We start from the raw sequence: 13,630 nt of genomic DNA on the forward strand, positions 1-13,630 counted from the left end.
AAATAAATTCTTTAAAATATTGTTTGATGGAAGATGCATTCAAGAAGAACTGAATGGGATAGTTGTAGAAAAATTAGTTACCTTATATATAGAAGTAATTATATTTAAACTAATTTCAAAAACATAATTATGTACAATGAAGAAAGCTCATTATATTGTTATACATGATTAGGTTCATCAAGTAAAAAGTTGAGCTTCTTAGTAAAGCTCCCATAAAATTTGTTTAATACCTAAGGAACGTATTATATTCATTATTATCGTAACTACTACAGATGGAGGTTCAAAGAAAGAAAGAAAAAACTATCTATATTTAAAATCTCGAATAAAATATGTACTCCTTAAAAAATTACGTAAAAGTTTTGAAGCCACGCGAAAACCACAATGGAATGATCGCGAAATATTATATTATGCATGATTCACACCAATCTATTGGCTGTGTGTAAATAAATTTAATATAGAGAAAAAACCTCCACTATATTTGGCTTATGCTAAAAATAAAAAAATTGTATTATGTCATGAATAAGACCTATTCAATTTTTATACTATAAGTTGACGGTTTACAAACTTGATGTACTCATAATTAACCGTTCTTTTATGTCTTTATCGATATTATAATTCATTTGACAATAAACCTAAAACATGAATCAGAGTTACGATGTCATTAAAACCTAAAGCACAAAGTTTAATTAAATCTTGTTGTCAAGGTCAATCAAATACATACTTGACGAATGTGAACTGTTAAATATAGTAATTGATGAAATATATTGGATTTTTGTACTACATTTAGGTGCTTACTGCTTAAGATTTAGTCCTCCATTTTGTTTAACCACTATAATTAGAATATCCGACTTTTGGCTGAGATTCAAAGTATTACTACACATTTATGTTTTTGGGCTCATTATGAAACTGATTTGCAAATTCTGATTCAGTCATATTCTAATCACAAACTCACGTTGTAAACGGAATCATACTAATTCGTCGATAATTTTTTGAAAGAAGCAGAAAAAGAAAATTATATATATATGTATCAGCATGCTGCCCATTAAATGGAAAAGATTAATTGTGCCTCCCTCAATATCAGAAATGAAGTGGCAGCAGCCTCATATACAACAATACCAGGAAGGGCTAATTTTCTGTAAACAGTGATTAATTTTATCATGAATTTACCTTTAGATCCAGAGTTCATCATTTCAGGTTCATGCTAACTGTAAAGATCTAAGAATCCCACGACCACGCATAAAAGAAGAATAATTACCAATAACTTTTGTTCAAAATATGCGACCATTCACATGAAGCTCTGATTACTGCTTTCTCCTGCACTGCTACCAACCAAAAATAGCAATCAGATGTAGGCATAAAAGATATAACAATATTTTCAAACACGATTTACTTTTTAAATTTTTATTAATGCAATTATTCCTATCCACATAAAATGCTACTCATTAATCACTTCTCCCCATGATATATTTTTAATATTGTTGCTGATATTAATAGAGGTGTAAATTTAAGTGAAATTACTTGCTCAACTTGAACATGACAGGTTGAGAAAAAGAATTAGTAAAATAAGTTGGTTCTTTTGGTGGGCTAGAAAAAACATAACCTGGCTTGACTCACCGTGAATCGATAAGTCTTATTTTCTGGAAAAAATTAGTATAAATAAATAAATCAACTAAAAGTGAATCCTTATGTTTTGAATATAATCGATCGATGAGCAATTTGGTTTATGCATGGATCACGCCTCATTTTTAAATTGTAGAGATGTCTCTTACATAATTCTGCGTTAAATAAATAAATTAATCGACATGTATACATATAAAAATAAAGCTACAAGACAGATTAAGTTAAATAAAAAATATTAAAAAAAATGTTTGTTATTTAATGATGTGATACGTTAGCGACATCCAAAATATAAAAATTAAACTAGCAATTGATATATTGCATTGGAATAAATTAGATGAATTAAAAGATGAGTACATAAAACTCAAACATAAGATAATTAATATTGAGAATTAAGGTACCTCTTGCGCTTGGTTTTGGTGTTACTCGAAGATGAAGGGTTATTAGTATGCCAGTTCCTTTTCCTTTGATTTATGAACCAATTATTTATCTGCTTTAATTGCAACCCTGTTTCCTGCACCAGTCTAGCCTTGTCTTCCTCCTGAAAATACCGTCATGCTCACAAAAATATATCTATCTTCTTATTTTATCATAATATATATATATTATTTAAAATATAAAAATGGAAACAAGTATAATATATTATGATTGAGATGTATGTCCAAACTTACAGTGGGGTATGGCCATTTAGAATGTGCTTGCCACCAAGCTTTCAAAAGGGATGTGGTGTCCCCTGGAAGCTTCCCTGCTCGTCTCTTTCGTAGAATTTCTTCTCTTATGTCCACGATCTTCTCCTTGTAACCCTTGATGATACACAAACAAATTTAACACTATTTTCTGCTCTTCAGACAAAAATAAACTGATGATACTTTTAACAATTACCTGTTTCAATTCATGCTTCAGTTCATGCCTCACTCGCTCCATCAAGGATCTTTCAGTCTCAGTGGGGACAAGAGGACCAAACCCAAGGCTTTCGCCGCCGTCGAAGCTCCCTTCGTACAGGTTGCCGTTGCTCTCTGCCTGATCATCTTCATCGTCTGACATTGTTGCACCCGTACCTTCTCCGGGAGAGACACCTGCATCCTCATCCATTATATTTCAATATTCATCCTCATCACCTTCATTTTATAACTAATCAAAGACGCAAATATAAATACACAATAACCTTTACACCAGAATCTAAGCTCATCATTCAACTATTTATATGTAATCTCGCTCTATCATTGCTTTCTGAGAAGAATACTTTTAAGGATATATGCTTATTACTATTAACTCTTCCAAACTCTTTTCAAACGGATGGAGTGCTTCCTTTAAGAATAAAAGTTGGATGTACAATTTATGTAGTCAATCACATTATTAATTACAAAAATTACTGAACTGTGATAATTAAACTATTACTAATAATTAGTAATGTGTCGACAATTCATTTAATATAACTTGGATGCACCGTTTTGATAATTAAACTATTACTAATAATTGGTAATATGTTGTATCTCTTCTCTCCTTCCTTCTATCTCTTAATTATTAAAAATTAACATGCCGTAAAAAAAATTATCTTTCCTTCTCACTCTTATTTATTAGTTATTTCCACCCATATTTCTTTTGAGTGACAAAGAAAATACACGACGAAGAGGACAAGTAATTTAATTCGTGGGAAGAAGCTGTGGGGTTATTAATAGGGTCTATTTTAGAGCATCCAGTTATGGTAAAAGTTGGACATATCGTTTGAAAGAGCAAGAAACGGGCTTTTATCGATTTTCACTCAATGCTTTGCATGTTAAGTTTGACGTGGGGATGTTAAGGGAACATAAATTCGACAATATTCACATGCTTGTACATTAAAGGAGTAACAGTATTTAATCTCTTTTTTTATCTCATTATTTTTTATATGATTTATTTCACATAACATTTGTATTACAGTTTTTACTATTTTCTTTTCTCATTCTAAAGGATTATTATGTCTTGACATACTTAAAATAAAACCAATCTCAAATAAAGCAATCATGGGAATAATATTTTGAAATCAGAATACATCAACAAAAGATTCAGGTATATTTACCATTTCAGCAATAATATCTGTACATCTCTTACTAAAATTTTATGTGGTATCAATTTCAACACTGGCAAATAAGAACCCTTTTATTCTCTTCTTTCCACTTCATTAATTTAACTTCCATTGACAATACAATCAAAGATTACAATTTTTTATCAAGAAAAAAATATTTGTTTTTCTCACGGTTAATTATAAAAAAAAATTATATTTGACTTGCATTTTTTAAACTATATGACTAAAATATTTTTATATTTAATATTTTTGTATATCGAAATACTTTTTAACATTTTATCTTATGTAAAGACATTTCTAAAGTCTGATATTTCTAAAATTAAAACCTAATTCAATGAAAATTTATGAAAGAAGAAAAAAATGCCACTAGTCCCACTTTCATGAGTGGGAGGAATGAGAACATTTTAATTCGTCAAAAATATTATTCCTTTAGTTTTTCCTTTTGCCATAGATTAATATGCTATTTCTTTATCAAGTTTTGCATTTTTTTTTCTTCTCGGTTCATTTTACCCACTCATTTTTCCTTCACTGTCACCAATTATTCAAAGCCCCTTCACCCTGGGATCTGAGTAAGAACAGCCTTAACTTTTCGTTCTTCGTCGTTTCTCTTTCACCTTTCTATTCTATAATAAAATACTTAACTCCATTTTCCACCGGTGAAACTTAATTTCTTAGCATTTGGACACTTTTATGTGTTCAATGTTTGAGAAGAAATGTGGACATAAGACGAGTTGGATGTGGATATATTTTATACTGCGATAGATAATATATCCTAATAATTAAATGTGATGGGTCATTATTTAAAAAAAAATGATTTTCTTCTTTAATATGATAATATCCTATTATTACTCTAAAAAATCTGAATTAGTTAGTTTACGAGTTTTGATAGAGTTTTCAGCTGCAATGTAGTATGAGATACAATAAGAAAGGTAAACAATAATTCATATTGAATTATTGTTAATGTATGAAATTTTCAATTTTTTATTTCAAAGTTTTAAATTATTTTCTTTTCTTACTGAAATATAAACCCAGTAGGCATACACAGTGTAGTTTTGCTTAATATTAATTTGTATTAAAGATACCTAGTAGGTATACACACTGTAGTTTTGCTTATCTAAGTTTTGTTTTTCTTATCTATCTCCTCCTAGTTTTCTTTTTCCTCTTCTATGGAGAAAGACAGTGAATGCAGTGAAAGTATTGGAGGAGGTGGAGTGTGTGGTCTGTTTTGATCTCCTTTTTCATTAATTAATTAATTAATTTTCTCTCTCCTTGTTTTGTTTACCGAGAGAGTAATAATGAGCAGAAAAAAGACAGGGTAACATCTAGGGAGCCAAAAAAAAGATGCTGAAAATTTACCTGTCAAGCTTTGCAGAGACTGCTCCAGATCCCAACAAGCCATCACTGCCTCCATGGCATGAACACGGACATGCTGTTGCAGTTGTTCTTTAAATGCACAGAGCAACAGGACATAATGGGTCTGCAACAACCAAATACTAGCAAAACTCATAAAGGAGCTTCAGATAATTAAAAACTAAGAAAAGACGACGACAAGTGCAACGGATCATAAATGTTAAATACAGTTTAGATGAACACAAATATGTTATTAATTAGAGTTTCCATCATACAAATGGAGTGTACTATATATTTCGCATCCTCCAATCATTATGTGTAAAGTGAATATCAAGTCAGAATCAAAGTTGAAAATCACCAACTTAATTATAGTTGATTCTACCATACACTACAGGACAAACACTACGTCCAGTTGATACGTACAGAATCACCAAACTCCGTATTCCCTCATTATTGTACTTGGCGAAGTCAGAAACGTACATTAATGAGGAAGTAAAGGTTGAGAAAACTTGACGAGAGCTTCAACTTTGGCTCAGAACATATTCCATAAGAATTAAAGAACTGAACCATCAAAGTTTAGCAAAAAGGGGAAAGGAAAGAAAAAAGAGTAAGTGAACAAGTGGGAAGATCATGACAGCATTAACAGAAAAGATTCCATAAAGCACTCCTAAAGGTTATTGTAGGAAGCAGCAGCATGAGAACACTCAAGGGGAGCCACTCCATGACAAATCAGATTCACCACATAATGCATCGTACCACCATCCATCCAGAATCAAACTTCTAAAACCATCATTCCCATTATTCATTTTCTGATTTCTTCTTAGCTTGTCCATGATAAAAATCTTGACATGAAAATTTATCGTTTAACAAAAGCAGCAAGACCGTAATAAAAAAATGAGTTAATGAATGAGGATAGACACAAAAGCCAAAATGATTCCATAAATCAGAAAGATAAGAAATAATGAAATCCCACGATTGAACCTTTGTTTACAAAAATTGTTAAAGTTAAATACATAGAAATTAATTGAGATTACGGAATCGGAAATTAGGTAATAATTTATTCAGAGTAGCACTTAGAAGCAAAGTGAGGAATTGAATGAAATTAAGATTCTTAGAAGTAGAAGTGCTCCTGAGAAGTGGGTTAAAGTAGTGCGACAAGAAAACACACGGAATTGAAGTACAAAGAAGATAGCAGGTTTGCTAATTTAGTAAGGAGAAAGAAAAGAGATAAACAAATAAACACAAACCATGAACTGATCAAGCTCCTTCTCATCGACGACGCCGTTATTCGCGAGTGCCGAGTACTTTTCCACCACGCGCTGCGACTGCTGAAGCTGCGCGTCGATCCTGGGAAGCTGGTCGACGGGCGTGGCAATCCTGAGGCACGACACGTGCGCCGATAACAGTTGATCGTAGAGAGGGTGTCCAAGAATGTCCGCTTTGTATTCCCTCAAATCCTCCGACTCGCAATTGCTCTCGCCCCGGTTCCGATCCACGCTTTTCTCGGCGGCGCCGTCAAGGAAATTCTGCTGCCGCTGCTGCGCCGCGTTGACGCTGTTGAGCCATGTCGGTGGGAGCCTCTGCTGCATATCTCTTCCCTCGCTCAGCTCTTGCTCCTCCGTGAAACGCTGGAACGCTATTTCGTGCTGGAGATGGTCTTGGAAAGCCATAGTTAACCGATTCTGCGCTTTTGTTTTTGTTCTTGCTCGCTACATTTTAGTGGTTAGGTGGCTTTGTTTCTCGATGGAAGTGAGAGAAGCGTGGATTCGAGGGAGAAAGAGAAACGGCGCGTTTGGAAGGAGAGGGATTGTCCGTTTGTTTGTTGTTGTCGTCGAAGGTGGTGAAGAGTTGCGGTGAAGAAAGGACGAGAGAGAAGAGGAAGAAGGAAGAAGAAGTTCGGAAAAGCACTTTTTATGGAAAGACTTTTGGAAACGTCGACGCAGGGATCGAGGTGTGGATGATATCCAACGGTGGGATTGGCGATAACGTGGAGAGATTTGTGGAGACTACTCATTGGAGCTTTCCCGTAATAATAAAAAAAGACAAAGACGGATAAAAAAATTGATCAATCATCGATGTGGGAGGCACCTATCAAAAATAATCTACTCACTCTTTTTTTTTTTTTTTTTCTTTTACACTGTTTACCAAATAAACCACCTTAAGAGTAAACAATTAGTTTGAGATTAATGAAAGCAAAACATAAACACCACCTTAATCCTAGATTTCAAAGCCCACGTTCCCTTCTACGTTCAAACTGTCACAAAGGACTGAGTTGTAATTGAATTAAACCCTGACAAAGGGATTCTACTTTTGCTGCTGTTATTTCAAGAACAAGTTGAACTGATAGAGTCAACACCAGACTAAACTGTCCTCACCGGTCCAAACAGTTAACACCAATAAATAAACAATGGAAAAACAAAATTAAGATAACTGTTCTGTTCCAAACAATAAAGCCTCTTAAATATCTAAAGGTTAGTTATTTGTTATCCGTTTAAGTTGTATTATACATGTTTCTATTTTGTGCATGGACAAAAAAAAAATATTACCCCTATTATAGGAGTGATTTTGTGACGTGGAATTATGGTTTTGAATGAAGTGTGAAGTTTGTAATTGAATTTGACGTGAATCGGTGAGGTGCAGCATAGCATATTTTAATTTGAGTAATTATTGCTATACTTAAAATAGGCATGAAGTTGAGGGTTAACGTATTTCCATGAATGAGTCTGTTTTGCTACTAAGCTGAAGACATCTGGGAAAGATGAAAAATGAATTTGGGAAAAGTTTTGATGATGTTGGTTTGGGGAAAGTTTTTTGATGGGTTGAAGTGACAAGTTGCTTTTCCAGTTTCCATCTCTTGAATCGAAAAGCACTGAGGCGTTGTAAAAATGAAACAGAGTCTTTTATTTGTGGTGGAATGGGTCGGTGTCAGAGGTCCCAGAAACCCAAAACGACGTATGAGAGGGTGCGGTAGTGGCAGTGAAGGTGAGGCCCACACCGAGCAGAGTGGACGTTGGCGTTCCTGAACTTGGGCTAGCCACTACCCAACCCGACAGCGACCTCAGCACCCACGACTGACACGCGTCACTCCCAGGATTCATGGACCACTTCACCAGTAACTGTGTGTTCCAAGATTTGGGAGTGCGAAATAAAGTAGGAGTGAATCAGGTTCGTACACATGGCTTATCTTAACCATGCACTCCGCTGGACCCCGCTGGACCCCTCAACCATCTTCATCTCCATCCATCCATGCTATCATTACTTCATCACCCATTCAAACCATTTCATATTTTTCCTTCATATGTATATTATAAATAATTATAAATATACTTTTACATCCATTTTATAAAATTAAATTAAACTTCAATTTTTAACATCAAGTTATCATTACAACATATAGCAGCGAAATCTCCACTCATCTACCGGTCCACCATCACTCGTAGCTGATAACGATTTTAATTTTTTATTTAAATAAAACCCTTTGTATATATACGAAGAGGAAATAATTATTACATATATCGATAAAAATATATAGTTTATGTCCATAAAAAATAAGTCTAAATTATATTATTGTTTTATTAAATAAATCCCAACTATAAATTAAGTGTTGATGAAAAAGATCCTAAATAACATCAACTCAAAGCTAAGTATGTGTTAACAGAAAAAGTTTTACCTGTCATAATCTGAAAACTACTACTTATATGAAAAAAAAAAACTCTAACTATAGTTAATTGAAAAATAACACTACCTATATATAAAAAAAGTTATAAACATAAGTTCAGAAATGTAATGTCTAGTTGAGAATGGACCCGAATCGAACCCAAGTGCATTCAATTGAGGTTGAGCTAAAAAACGGTTCATGAATTTGAAAGATGAAATCATAATACAATTAAAGTTTTACTTTTTTTTAAAGGGGAAAATTAAAATTATTTAGCTTTAAAGAATCGAATTATTTTCATCAATGTTTAGAATTTCAATTTTTTTAAGAATTTCGTTTAAACAATATTAACTTGCTATAAATCATTTCAAATTACTTATGAAAATAAATTGTCCTTTTAAAATATTCATCCAAACACAATCACAATCAACAAATCCAATAAATAAAAATGGTAGTGTGAATTAGTTTGTTCAATTTTGACTTAATGTTTGGCCTACGGGTCTTCAGGTCAGTCACATAAACAAAATCTAAAAGAAAAAGTAATAATAATCTTATTTCAACATTTCATAATAAAATTAAATAAACCAAACAAATACAATATTGAGATTTGCATTAAATAAATATGTTAAAGTTAAAATTTTCATGAATAAAGAAACATAATAATAAATTTTTTCAAAGCTACCAAAATTCTATAACAATTAAAAAAATACTAAGTGCATGCAAGAAAATCCACTTAGAGAAAGAAATTTAAGTACAAAGTAAAAGAATAAGAAGATAAAGAGTTCTGAAGGGCTATATAACTCGCACCCTTTCATCAGTCTACACGGACTGTAGATTAAGTAGGATAACTTAAACAATTTATTAATAAATTAAAATACAATTTATTCCATACTTTTTTTTAAGAACTAGTGAACCTATTTATGATATTTTGTTATATTTTGTTTAAATTGGAGAGTGTAGTATAAAGTTAGGAAATAAAAAAAACTGAAAAATAAAATAATTTAAATTACATGAAAGAATATAAAAAGTAAACAATTTTAATGATAATTAATAATTTTATTTGTCATTAATAAAGAAACCCGTAATAATTTGTGGGATTACTTTAGATTCTTCATATGTTTTTCATTTTTGAACAAGTTCTTTTTAAATTTGTATAATGAATGAATTATATTATATGTCAAATCAATTTTTACACCCTTACTATGATCTTTCTCTTTATTTTTACAGGAAAACAAAAATATAACTTTCTCAAAATTTCCATACTTTCTCCCCTCTGGTAACCAGAGATAAATAAAACATTGCCTCTTAATTATTTATTTTATTATACTACATAAAAATAAAGATATTAATAAAAAATAACAACATAATCATCTTTGAAAAATGAAGATAATTGATTATATTACAAATATACATTTAATTGTGTTTATAACATAATTATTGTTATAGTTTTTTTCCAGTTTGAAAAGTTAAATAGGAGAATATCACCTTGTTTTTTTGTATTTTTATTTTATTTTTTGTTTTATGTGTTTTTGAAAACAAATGTAGAACAATTAGAGATTTAAAGAACTAAACTTTCTGGGTGGAGTTGTTTCCTATGCAGATTTTGGAAGTAGATATGAAGAAGAATTTGAGGTGGAAGAAAACCAAAGCAACTCACCTAGAAATTACTTTCTATAGTCAATAATTCATTAGAAGAGAGTTGAGATATAATGAAAAAGAACATAATAAAAAGATTAATTTAATAAATTAGAGTTTTATGTATTCATCATCAACCACCTATTAATATAGTCTAACATTAATAGATATAAAACATATATAAATATTAAACTTAAATCTACTAATTTTAGAGTTACTCTTTTCTTTTATACAAGCATTTCACACACTATTTTTAAATCCTAAAAAAAATAAAAATCTACCAATGATAAATTTACTAAGTGGAAGCATCCATGAAAATTTTAGTAGGTGCCAAAAGTAGTTGTGAGAAAACTAAGAATATTCATTGTTTGTTTCTAAATATTTTTAGGAGTTTAGTTTCTCACAACTTTGTTACTTCAATGGCTTCTTCGTACTAATTTTATTTTGGTTTTTCGAAATAGACATGTTTTAACATAGGTTATTTCAAAAGCCACTCTTGTTGCCTAAATATTAGACAAAATGTTAATCACATCAGTAGAAAGTATTTGGTAATTAAACCTGTTTTAATAACTTGAAATATGTTGGTTTTATGTCATTTTAAATAGTGTTTTAATTTCTATTTTTTAATATTTTATTTATTTTCATTGCTCATACATTTATTAAAATTTGTTTTTTTTATCTTTTTTTACACAATGAAAATTATATATTATTTTAAAAAATACATAAATAATTTAACTGAAAACGTAATTGAAATATCTTATCTTTAAATTGTAAATACAAATATCCAAATATATGTATATATCGATAACACAAAATTAAATTCTATATAAAAAACATGTAATATAATTTTATATTTATCATCTACTTTCCAATTCGATTAAATATTTATAATTCAGTAGTTGTTAATAACTTTGAAAAAAAAAATATTATTGGTTAATTTTTCAGTTTTCACGCATATTATATATTCAATGGGAGGAAATGTTCCGCATGATAATATTTGTCATCGGCGAGATTTGTAAGAATATTTTTGGATAAATTTTCTCACAATTATTTGTAAAATTAAAAAATTAAAAATTAAAATGAATTTATATGTAAGGTAAGTAATATTTATGAGAGAAAAAAATATGAAAAATAAAAGTTTTTTTAAACTAAAATTAACGTATACACATGTTAATTTGTTAATAACACTTTTTAAATTTAACTTTAATTAATCTATAAAATAATTTAAACTATTATAATAATATTATTTATTATTTTTAATATTTTGTATCATGATAATAAAAAGTAAAAAAACAATAAAATAAAAATACTTTTATATTTGAGTGTTATGTAATCAATTGTGTATTAAAAATATTAATACAAATCAATTTTATTCTTGCAGCATAATTGATCATGATATATATATTATCATGCACACAATCAATGTGCCATTCATTTCATAAATGTTTTGGTGATTTCAATAACACTTATCTCTTTTTTTTTTCATTTAATCATGTTCAAGCTACCACATTTTTTCTTTCTTTTTTATTTTCTCTTTTTCATTATCTCAGTCTTTGCATACGTAAAGACCTAAAAAATAGAGTATTAGAGCAGATATGTGTATTAAAATAATGAGACAAATTATTTTACTTTAAAATAATATTATAATATAAATATAATTTTTATAAAAACGTCTCATTATTCTAAGAACACTTCATCTCTTTAGAACACTATTTCTCAAAGTTCTTTGACTTTTCTCTACCATCTCTCACTATTGAGTTGTTTATTGACGATCAGGAGGTGCCCAAACGTCCACGGCATAGAGGGCTTCGATCTTAACCGATTAATTTCGTGATTCTAGCTGGTAAGTTGTTTGTCCTCTTTCTCTTCTTGTTCTTGTTTCTGGGTCATGCAAGTAGTGTTGTTGCATGTGTCTCGCAGTTTCCTTCTTCACTTTTCAGCTCAATTTAGGTTCTAAGAGCTGTTTTCTATCACCAATTGGTGAGTTGTAGGTTTCGGTTGAGTTATCTTGCAATGCAAGGTACGGTTGGAGCGATTTTATGTGTTGAGCAGTTTGTCTCTAAGGTAAGGGGAGCTAGCTACTGTTTTAATTTATTGTATGATTAGTATATATGTTGAATGTTGTGGTATTTTACTGATTAAGACACAAATTTGAGTTTTTAGGCTGATGTGAATTGAATGTATTGAAATGGTTGATCTGTGAAACTGCAGTGTGATGATGATGAACTGTTTTGGATGAATTAACTGTTGTGATTGAACATGTTGGAGCTACTTTTTGTGAGTAATCTGTTATGGTAGAGATTAGATAGAAAGTGAAGTGAATTGTGCTTGTTTAGAGTCTTTTTAGAGGAAGTGAGGTAGTGAATTTGAGAATTTGAGTTCTAGTACTGGTATGGTTTGTTTGGGCAGTTTAGGTAAGTTGTATGTGACTTGTTTGAGTCATTAAAATGGTCAAAAAAAGGTTCAAAGTGGTAAATTGGAATTTGAGTCTCTAAGTTGATGAAATTGATGTTTTAGAGTAGGAATTGGTGCATAAACACTTTAGATTGATGTTAGGAAGGTTTAGAATCAGTTAGTCAGGTCTAATTAAGTATATACAACAATCTAGGGGTGTTAGAAGTTGGAAAAAATGTTTAGAACTGGTAAGTTGTGGTTGAGTTGCATAATTCTACAGAATTTTGTTCTGCAGAATTTTGTTCTACAGATTATGCAGACTCGCTGTGCTAATGGATTCGCATAGCGAGTCACCTTAGCGAGATGCTCTCTGCCAAGACATTCGCACATCGAATGGGTGCGTTGTGCAAATGGATTGAGAGAGTTGCTCTCTGTTTGATGATTCGCATAGCGAATCAAGTCGATATGCTACTGTTTGGGGACTAGGGTTATTATTCTTTTTATTCGAACAACGAATGGATTTTGTTCTACGAGTGCTTAAGGAGCATGAGCCACTGCCTGAGGTTCTCGCATAACGAGCTGGGACGCTATGCGAGGGGTCTGGGGTCTGATTCAAGTCACGGTTTATTCGCATAGCGAGTCTAACCGCTATGCGAATGGTTTAGAGGTTTGGGTCTCTGTCTGAGGATTCACACATCAAGCTATGTCGCTGTGCGAGAAGCCTCTAGTTTCGCTATGCGAATGTGTGCGCTATGCGAGGGGTTCAGTTCTAGTTCACTTTTCTTTTGATCTTAAGTTGTTTTAAATGAAACATTGAGTACTTTATGAAGTAAGTTGAAGTTGTATTATGTAATATCATTGGTTATTGATGTATGTTGTTGTCAATACCAAATTTCGTCCGGATCGTTTTTGGC

General features: G+C 31.2%; 1 protein-coding gene across 2 annotated transcripts; it reads right to left on the reverse strand.

The window, feature by feature from the left end:
- Positions 1–1,075: 1,075 nt before the first annotated feature.
- Positions 1,076–6,978, reverse strand: LOC124848675 (homeobox protein knotted-1-like 4). Of its 2 annotated transcripts, none has more exons than XM_047326434.2 (6): positions 6,280–6,978; positions 5,039–5,159; positions 2,500–2,693; positions 2,289–2,420; positions 2,019–2,158; positions 1,076–1,322 (listed from the first exon to the last, which is right to left on the reverse strand). In XM_047326434.2, the coding sequence occupies exons 1-6, from the start codon at positions 6,700–6,702 to the stop codon at positions 1,286–1,288; spliced, it is 1,047 nt and encodes a 348-aa protein (XP_047182390.1). In that variant the 5' UTR covers positions 6,703–6,978; the 3' UTR covers positions 1,076–1,285. The 2 variants fall into 2 exon arrangements, with proteins under 2 accessions (XP_047182390.1, XP_047182398.1); XM_047326442.2 differs by having other exon boundaries at positions 1,076–1,319; positions 6,280–6,973.
- Positions 6,979–13,630: the final 6,652 nt, after the last annotated feature.

Source organism: Vigna umbellata, chromosome 1 (genome assembly GCF_029865625.1).
Source record: "Vigna umbellata cultivar VRB3 chromosome 1, Vumbellata_1.0, whole genome shotgun sequence".
NCBI classification, from domain to species: Eukaryota; Viridiplantae; Streptophyta; class Magnoliopsida; order Fabales; family Fabaceae; genus Vigna; species Vigna umbellata.